General features: G+C 38.4%; 1 protein-coding gene across 3 annotated transcripts; it reads right to left on the reverse strand.

Annotated features, from left to right (window-relative positions):
• Positions 1 to 7643: 7643 nt before the first annotated feature.
• Positions 7644 to 10176, reverse strand: LOC122060560 (pentatricopeptide repeat-containing protein At5g40400). Of its 3 annotated transcripts, none has more exons than XM_042623694.1 (2): positions 10036 to 10176; positions 7644 to 9644 (listed from the first exon to the last, which is right to left on the reverse strand). In XM_042623694.1, exon 2 carries the CDS (start codon positions 9553 to 9555, stop codon positions 7798 to 7800), a length of 1758 nt encoding a protein of 585 aa, XP_042479628.1. In that variant the 5' UTR covers positions 9556 to 9644; positions 10036 to 10176; the 3' UTR covers positions 7644 to 7797. The 3 variants fall into 3 exon arrangements, with proteins under 3 accessions (XP_042479628.1, XP_042479627.1, XP_042479626.1); XM_042623693.1 differs by having other exon boundaries at positions 7644 to 7902; positions 7987 to 10137; XM_042623692.1 differs by having other exon boundaries at positions 7644 to 10137.
• Between the last annotated feature and the right edge of the window lie 220 nt (positions 10177 to 10396).

Below are 10396 nucleotides of genomic sequence, written 5' to 3' on the forward strand. Positions count from 1 at the left end.
TTTGTAGTAAAAAATTTCTTGCCCATCCTTTATATGGAATCTATGATAGTGTGACCTTTCTTATAAAAGTTTCATGATTTGTGTAGACCAAGCAATATTATGTACATTTACGTGTGCGGTGTGCCATGTGAAAGCATGATGGGGTAATTTTTCCGATAGAATATTTTAGGGAATATCTTGATTGGTTACATGTCAAAATTTCACTTTCGAATTGAAACATTTACACACTCATGTGATGACTTTACCTTCCCATTTAATTTCATGGAGACATGAACCCTAGTGATAGTCCCATTTTTAATCACTTTTCAAATTCCATTTGAATTGAAACTTGGCATGTGAGCAAGAAATGATAGTGAGGCCTATCACCTATGATCTACCAGCACACAAAATCCAGCCCAGACCAAGCAATATCAAGTGGCAGAAGATATATACATGCATAATACCACTGAAAAATTATGTAGTTTGCATGGACTATGAAACACTAGCCCCGCACCGATATGCATGATTTGACCCCACAGGAAGTAAACGGTCTGGTAGTGGATCGATTATTATTCATCCGTTCACGGTGCTTGATTGTAGTCCGATGAGGGCCCAAATAATACTGACCGTTTATAGCCCTTTACAATCCCTTTTATAGCCAGATTAGCTCCATTCACTTGACCCCAATTATGGACCAGTAACCAATTGACCGAATGTAACTATGTCCATACCTAGCGTATAAGACCCACTTAACTAAACGGTTTGGTAACAGTTACAGGTGAAACAGGGCTGGGTTGGACCAGGTTTCTTAAAACCTAAACCAACCCTAGGTTCTCAAAATTTAACCCAGGCCCAAGCCAACCCTGCCGGGTTCATACCAATCCAATCCATTCCTAATTGACCTTATTAGGGCTGGGTTGGGTTGGCCCTGGCTTCTGTAATGGTTGGATAATCTTGATTGACATGTTTTTGCCATTTATATCCTATACATTAAAAAATTATAGAAAAAATAAAATATCAATAGGAACCCTAAATTCTAATATAAAAATCCAAGGTTAAATTTCAGGTTGGGTTGGGCCAGGCTGAGACCTCAACCTATGCCCGATCCAACCCTGACCCAGAGTCAGGGTTTTTCATCCCTAACCTGCCATAAGGGTAAAAAAACTTGGCCCAAGCCTTGTTTGGGCTTAAGGCGAGCCAGGGCAGGTTCAAATTGTCAGGGCCAAACTTTCACCCTTTGTAACAATGTAGGGCTTTAAATTGATGGTAACCAATTAGTCCAATTGAAACCGACCGACACCCCTACCCAGCCCTTTTTCTTTCATTTTCTTCACAAACGGATATAGCCTGGGGGCAGACCTTATTGGTACATGTGGCGGTCCAATTTTCGACCATTTTGGGTGAACCAACTCAGATGGTATGAGAAATTGAAGAATGTTATCGATTGTGGATTCCCATTCGCAAGATGTTCTTTTGGTTCACCAATGTCCCTGGAATCTCTGTAACCGAAGAAGAAGAAGCGTTTGGAATTTTTCTATTCGTTCTTCTAACATAATCAATGTAACTCTCAATGTTCAATTCTTTTAGCTATACAAAGGGAATGATGTGATTGCATGTTCGAAGAAAATCACTTTCTGCCACTACATGAATCAATTTGTTTTACCTGAGGAGGTTGGGCAGCTTTCGTGGAGCTAGTGGCTCTAACCGATGGCAGTGCAGGACACAAACATGGGCATAGATTTCTTTTCCATTGAGTGGATGAGAGAGAGTGACATAAGTTGCGGCAGTCAGGCGGTCTGCCCAAACTTTTTCCCTTTTGGGGTGGGGTGGGGTGGGGTGGGGTGGGGAGGGGAGAGGGGGGAGATTCAATCTGAGAGTGTGGTGCTTACGCCAAACATAGGATGGGACGAAATGACCACCTCACCCCCAATGAAGGGCGGAAATCTTATTCCAGTTGATGCTTTTGCATGCGCTTCTAGCATGATGGCCACACTCTCGAGTAGAAATTCTCCCCTTTTTTCCCCAAATTTTAATCATGGGAAAGTTTTTCTTGCGGAGGAGTGCAATTCCTTCACGTACACGAGGAACCAATGGGAGCGCACGAGGAAGCATTCACAAAAGTGACATTGATGATCTAGCTAATTACAAAACTAGCCTAACAAACACGATGATCCGGTTCCTCTCCAACAGCCGGAGAGGCCATTGAGGATCCCAACCATCAGATGGACCCAACACGCACCCCCAACACAGGGTCAGGGCCTATCCAATGAATGGGTCCCTCACTAGCCTCTCTAGGATCCCGACGCACCATTTTACAGGTAAGGTTGTAAATTGGTTTTGTTTCAGTTTATTGATTCGATTCAAGATAAGAGGTGCATGAAATTACATTGGGAGGATATATGATTGAAAGGCCAAGCTTTTATATGGGAGCGCATGAGGAAGCATTCACAAAAGTGACATTGATGATCTGGTTAATTACAAAACTAGCCTAACAAACACGATGATCCGGTTCCTCTCCAGCAGCCGGAGAGGCCATTGAGGATCCCAACCATCAAATGGACCCCAACACGCACCCCCAACATAGGGTCAGGGCCTATCCAACGATTGGGTCCCTCACTAGCCTCTCTAGGATCCCGACGCACCATTTTACAGGTAAGGTTGTAAATTGGTTTGGTTTCAGTTTATTGATTCGATTCAAGATAAAAGGTGCATGAAATTACATTGGGAGGATATATGATTGAAAGGCCAAGCTTTTATAGAGAGGTGGGGCGAACCATCGCCCTACAGAAATTAGATAGATATGGAAAAATAAAATTCTGAAAATCTATTAAAAAAAAAAATTAACTAAATTTTTGAAGAACTGAGAACATGGTTTTAATTATTAGATCCGATTGTTATTCTTCACTAATCCTGATTCCTAGAGCACCCCAACTGATTCAGGCCGTGTCAATCGGTCAGCTGGGGCTGAATTGGTTTCAGTGTGCGAATGGTGAACCCAAAACCAAACTAATAAGAAAAGGTTCAAGTTTAGGCTGTTTTTTGGTTTTGATTCGGTTTGGTTCCAGGCTCTTATCGGTTTGGGTTCAGTTTAATAAGTATAAGTATACATTAATTATGAGATTATTATATTTTTATATGAACTTTGGACGGTTAGCAGTTTGGTTCAGTTTTTCACGCTTCATTATGTTTTAGTTCGGTTTGGTTTTAAAATGCCCCAATCCAAAGCCAATCCAATAAGGGTCAATTCAGGCTAGTTCGGACTGGTTCAGATGGTTTCACCGGTTTGGTTAGTGTTTTGGCACCCCTAATTCCGAGACAATTCTACCAAATTCTAAGTAGAATCAAATCGAACTTGAATTAAAATTGAAGGAAACCAATTTTAATAAAAAGAAGTATAGGGATATGAACCTTTCCTATATAATTCATTTGCTTTTTGCTGATGATATATTTATTTTATGTAAAGTGGACACATTTATTTTCTGTAAAGTTGCTGAAAATGATTTCTCTACATTGCATGCTATCTTAAATCCTTTTCAAGATATTAAAAAAAAAAAAAGAGCAACCTAGTGTACGAGACTACAGTTGGAAGGGAAAAACATACACAACATTACCCCCTGGCTTCCCATGATAAGTTGTTTCCAAGTTTTGAACCTTTGACCAACAAGTTGTAATTGTGCAATTTAATCATTGTGCCATGGGCTCGCCCACTCCTTTTCAAGATATTACTGACCAACAAATTAATTTCAAGAAGAGTGGTGTGATGTACAGTTGATGCGTTGGTGGGGAGATGTTACTCATCTAGGCACAATTGTGCTCTTTATGAGGAATGAGATTCAGGTTTGGCAAGGGGCATGTACAAAGAGTAGAAAAGAAAAGGTCAAATGAAAAATTCCATTATTATCCCAACCAGGAAGAACTATGCTTATAAAGTCTGTCCTCAGTCCATACCAAACATATTGGATGGCTTGTTTCTTAATCCTCACTGAACTATGCTCTAAGCTAGACTCAATAAATTCTAATTTTTGGAAATGTGTGGAAGGGGATACGCAGAAGTGGAAGTAACCCTATTAGTTGGCATGAATCCTTATAACTGTAAGCCAGTGTCATTCATATCTCTACTGTATCAACAACATTTGAATCCTGAAGCTGTGGATTTCCAAGAAGAATTTCATGATATTCACCAGTACCCGGAGATTTATTTTTTGAATCATACATCCCATCAATCATATGATCAGAACTAGAAACAAGCTTCATTGTAGAGGCAAACATACATACCTGATTGTCATGTACATTTATGGCCTCTTCCATTGAAGAGTAGCAAAATGAGATCATTAGGAGTTTTCTATCCTGTGGAAATTCTTCAGTATGTCCAGCTACAAGATTAGGATACTAGTATTTGTAATGAATGATGTTTCTGATGCAGGTCAACATAATAAACAATTCAAAATGGCATGGACAAGGACATGGCCAAAAAATGTCGACAGAGGATACCAAGATGACTTAGTGAATAATAGGGAAGAAATACAAGATAATAAAGAGTTGGCATCTGATGCACAAAAGGAAAATGAAAGAGATTAGAATGATTAAGATGACAATAGAGACAAAAAGGATTACAGTAATCAAATCTTTAAATCATGAAATTGAAATTTCATTCTGTTTACCAAAAAATTAAAGAATAAATTGATACTTTGGGATAGCAAGATGGTAGCTGTAATTTGTTTGATATTCGTTTAAGCTACAAAATTGATTGGGCTTGTTTTGTCTAGTTGAGCAGTTATTAAGTTGGTGACATAAGTTTTTGCCCTTCACAAGTTTCATGCTTCCTTTGCTTATAAAACAAGACTAGATACCCATCAGGGTATGTTAAATATTTCTTTGATAAATGAACTGACAAAGTTGTTTAACCTTGTTATCTTGATCAATTTCAGAAGACACTTTCTCGAAAGCCTAAAAATGTAAGATTGGAATCAGATCAACATACTTGTACCAACATCAATTAGAACTTAGAAGAAATTTTTTGTAACAAGAGCTGGTTCCAAGCCTTAACATGGTCAATGGGAAATGAAAAATGGGTTTAGATATGGGTATAAATAAATTTCCCATATTAGTTAATAGAGACAATTATTGAAATTTAACTCAGCTTTCCCATGTATTATGAAGGTGGTTCAAACCAAGTACTTGATTGGTGAAAAGATTAACAGGTAACTACCATAAACTTGTCTCATAACACAAAACCGAAGGAAATAAATGCAGCAAAGATGTGCCCCCAATACCAACATGACAATTAGAATACCCCCACCCCCCTTTTCCATGTAACATCAATCCCTTGAATGCACTTCACTTCTAGGATATGATGTAATCACAACCAGTAACACAAGCAGTAAGGCAGATTAATCATAGGAAGCAATCAGAAGACATAATTGGAAGAAATCCGATCTATCATATCATTCTGATAATAGAAGTGCCTGATTTAGAGTGTAGCAAATTGAATTGAGTAAATTTATAGATCCCTAAAACATCAGAAGCAGACAGAGATTGGAAAACAGCATTGTTGATACCCTATCCAGATATCAAGAAGAAAATGACACAGTAATAGAAAGACAAATAATTATGAAAACACAAAAAGTTTAATGCGTATTAAAAATTAAAAAATTAAATTCAAAGAACAAATTGAACAGAATTCATATTTCAAACCCAAAATTTGACAATAAAAGCAAATATATAATCAAATAGGTGAACAAGCACAACCTACTGCAGATTGCAACTTTTATTTTGAGTGAATTAATTTATTACCAAAAGGAGAGGGAGAAACAATTTTTACTATATTAACCATAGGGAAAGGGTTCTCCACGATGCTAGTGTTTTTTTTTTTTTTTTGGGGGTGGGGGGGGGGGGGAATCTCCCATGCCACACCAATGGAGGTGCAGGGAATGGTCTAATCTACATGGGGCCTGTATGGAGAGAGATTAAACTGAAAAAGCCCCATGTCAGAGGCGATAGTACACTGGCATCATGGGGGACTTTTACCCTTGAGCATATTGATGTAGATAAATCACTTGGGCTTATTTTATTGCAAATAAGCCTTGGGTTGTGTTATGTATATGTTGGGCCTTTGATCCCATGCGTTTTCTTTGAAATTGACCACTTTAATGAGCCTAAAATATGGGTAGAAGGTAGGAAAACAGGATTTATATTCAGTGCGTTTATTTAAGTTGTTTTAATTCAATAAAAACCCATGGGCCCATCGAGTGTAATGTCTTATATGGACTATTAGTTAGTCAGTCCTAATCCATGTTGGAGTTAGAAGTCTAGTCCTAGTTCTATTTGAAGTCCTAGTTGTAGTAGGAGTGTCTAGTCCTATTTGGAAACTAGCTCCTGGTCAAGGAATGATTGTAATTATGTCCTCTTTAAATAGAGGAGCCTATGCACTGATATTTCTTAGATTTGAATAAAGAAGATTTGCAATCAATTGCTTAGAGCAGCCGGGATAGCTGTGAGTGAGAAGCCCGGGCCGAGATAGCCAACTCCTCTCCCACTTCCTTTGTTTCTTCTTTACTTTAATCACTTTATTTCCTTTCTATTTTCTGTTTACTGTTATAGAAGTTCAAACTTGTTAAAGCATTCAAAATTAGAATCAGCCAACCAAAAAGTTCTTGTTCTTGAAGCCAATCGACCCTCATTACTGCCCAAGTATGAGATCTGATCTGTAGATCCTTTGGAGGACTGGTTCTATACTCTAAGAAGATCAATCGATCATTTCTTGAAGGTTATCTGAAGAAGACAAGTTGCTGCTCCTACAGAATTCTTCACATTCTCTCTCCTAGGTCTGAAAATCAAGAAAGCGCATAACTCCATAACCAGCTATCAGAAGCTCTTCATATTTGGGGGTTTTTGTACCCTTGGTAGGCCCTACAATCGACCAAATTCGTAGCTCAATTGGAGCCCTACAGACCTGGCCGCACTTTTCTCTCTCCAGCTCTTTAGCAGATTTTTTTTCTCTCCTATCGGGTTAGGTTTTGGGCTAGTTTTGCTCCTGTATGGGTATTGTATCCTTGAAGATTTATTTGATGGTCTTATTTCTTTGTTTCCTAGTCTTATTTGTCTTGTTTGGGGTTGTAAACTGCTTGGGTTGTTTCTTGTAATCTACTCCTGCATTACATATCCTTGTTGTAAGCAGGAAAAGTAGAAAATCTTAAATTTTCATGAACACATTTTTTTTTTTTATGAGGGAGTAAGTCAAAAGTATATGTCAAACTAGAATGCCAAGAACCATCATATCTTAAGACAAGTCAAACTTGCAGTCTTGCAAGCTCAGACCCAGAAATAAGTAAAAATGAACATTCAACAAACCTGCGAGGTAAAGAGATACAGCTATTCTAGTATACCATTATAACATAGTTTTAACTTTTACGATTTTAAATTGGGTAGGTAATTTTTTCAGCAAGTAAAACGGATTACCAAAAATAAATTTCACATTCAGTATGCAAGCATCATGATCAAACAAGTGAAAGACATAAAGCAATGCTGAACGATATAGGGCTCTAAATGGATGGATTCAGATTCAATCTAGGTATTTCCAGATTCGATTCAACCACACAATTCAATTAAATATCACTGAGATTTAATGTTACTGGACTCAATCTTGGAATCTGATCAGACTCAAATAGAACAAGAAAATCCCATGGTTAATTAGAATTGGATGTACAATAATGACATTTTTGGGTTTTGAAAGTCCAACTCTCTAGAAATTACAACTCAAACCACCAAAGCTGTAGATAATCAAAAGCTATTATGAATGTACAGGTATGAAGGATGTTCTTACGAAGCTTGTGAGTTCACTCTGGCTTTTGACAACCCATGTATCAAAGACTTGCATGTCAAGATATTTGGCACAAAACCCAATTTCAACATCTTATCTTGCAACTCCAAAGATTTTGTCACATCACCTCTCTCACAGAAAACTTGTATAAGTGAATTGTAACTTTCGGTATCATCCAGATGACATACCTCAGCAAAGTAAGTCAAAAGTGATTCCGCTTTGTCAAGATCTTCTTCCTTACAAAATCCCTTTATCAAGGCCCTACAGATCAATGAATCAGGAAAGAGTCCAGATGCAACCATGTCACACATCAAGGACTCCGCCTCTGCACTTTTACCTAATCTACATAAACAGTCTATGAGAGCCCTATAAGTAATCAAATCGGGCTTAAGACCTTTACAGACCATCTCATCTTTCAACAAGAATGCCTCGCACAAATCATCATAGTTACAGAAAGATAATATCAATCCATTGTAGACCTCCAAGCTTGGCTTATAACCATCTTGAGACATTCTTCTAAAGAGACTGGCTGCTGCATTTGGTCGGTTCTCTTGACATAGAGCCATTATAAGATAACAATAGATATCTTGAGAGATCAAAACCCCCGATCTCTTAAGTTCTAAGATTAAATTCAAAGCAGAAAGCAACCTCCCTCCATTAACATATCCTTCTATGAGTGTGTGACAAGTGAAATCATCAGGAAAAATCCCGCTTTGAATCATTCCATGCAACAAGGACCTTGATTCTAGCATCTTCCCCTGCTTGCAATAACCAGAAATAAGAGAATTGAATGAGATGATATCTGGGCTCAACCCTCTATGTACCATACGATGGAAGAGCTGATGAGCATCCCTAACCTTCCCTTGCTTGCAAAGACCCTTCATTAACGTTGTATATGAGACCAGATCTGGTGGCACACCCCTTCTATACATGATCTTATACAGATAGAAAGCATCATCCAACCTCCCCTTCCGACAGTAGCTATCAATCAGTGTATTATAAGTCACAACATCAGGATCAAATCCTTCTTCCTCCATCTTCTCCAAGAATACGTTCACCTTACCCACATCCCCATCCCCATCCCCATCCCGGCACAACACATGAGTCAATATATTAAAGGTGTACGAATTTGGGAAAATCCCAATCCTTCCCATCTCTTTGTAAATCTTCCAGCAACAATCAAGATGATTCGATTTCAGCAGACCATTCAAGAGACAATTGCAGACACTGACATTAGGAACAAATCCAATCTTCATGGTCTTTTGGAAAGAAATCAATCCTACACGAACCAAGCCCAACTTAACATAGGCCTTAATGAGCAAATCAAAAACAACCGGATCCCAATTGCATCCTTCGGTAGACAACACCAGATCTCGGAATACATACTCACTAGAGTGAACTTCCATAGCTGATTCTTCAATCAGTTCAGATAAAAGCTTCATCGCTTGAGCAAAATTCCGAGACCAGACCAAGATATGTACAATGATACAGTAATTTTGGGAGGTGGGTCTGAAACCTAGGTCATTTTTTATCCAATCGAAGAAGCTGAGAGCTGCGCATTGCTCAGATTGACATCTAAGCAAAACCCTTGACACATCATGAGCACCCAAATGGGGAAGAACCCACTTTAAGTCTTCCCGAAGAAATGTGAGGTCACCATTGTTGAGCTTAAGGTGGGAGCAGATGATGTCAACTGTATTGTAGGGGTTGTGGGCCCGTGGGAGGAAGGAATAAAGTGGATTATAGAGAAGTTCCATCTTAGACTCGGCAAGGATTTGAAGAGATGAGGAGGAGGAGCTGAAATTGTGTAAAGGAATGGCACTGCAGACTGAATTTGAAACTGGCGCTGTTGGAGAAAAAAGAGAACCCCCGTTAGTTAATCTTAGGAAGATCCGATTAATGGGAGTTATAAAGCGCCGATACATCAATAGAGAGAATGCGTTATAGGGGCAGAAAAAAATCAGGAAAATTGAGGGAAAATCAAGAAAAAAAAATGATAAACAAAGAAGATGGTGGTTTTCGATTACGTTATTCTGATCAGTGACAGTCACATAATCACTTGTCCAAAAAAAAACCCCCAATTTGAATTACAGAGTGAAGAAACACTACTGCATCTGTGTGAGAGAGAAAGAGAGAATGAACAAGAGTCATCTCTTTCTCAAACGTACTAAATCTCCCCTGAATAGTAACATGAACAAAATTTCCCAAAAAATAAAAACAAATGAGAGATCCTATACCGGTGGATGGCAGCGCTTCTCCCGCAAAAGAAAAAAAAACTTCCGGCGACGGCAGCAGCTTGGCAGCCTCGTTCTTTCACTCTCAGTCTTCTTAATCGAAGACGATTGACAAAGGCCGTGTGAGTTGAGGGTGTCAAAACCTAATCCGAACCGATCAAATCGACTCAAAAAATTTGGATCGAATCAAACCAATCTTTATTGGATTGATTTTGGATTAAGGTATATTAGGACCAATTGAAAACTGGTTCAACCAAACCGAATTTTTTATATATAAAAAAATAAGTTTATTATGAGATTAAAAATTGGTGAATTAATTATCCATTTTTTACAACATTAATGAGAATTTTTTATTGTAATGGGA

Source organism: Macadamia integrifolia, chromosome 14 (genome assembly GCF_013358625.1).
Source record: "Macadamia integrifolia cultivar HAES 741 chromosome 14, SCU_Mint_v3, whole genome shotgun sequence".
Taxonomy (NCBI): Eukaryota; Viridiplantae; Streptophyta; class Magnoliopsida; order Proteales; family Proteaceae; genus Macadamia; species Macadamia integrifolia.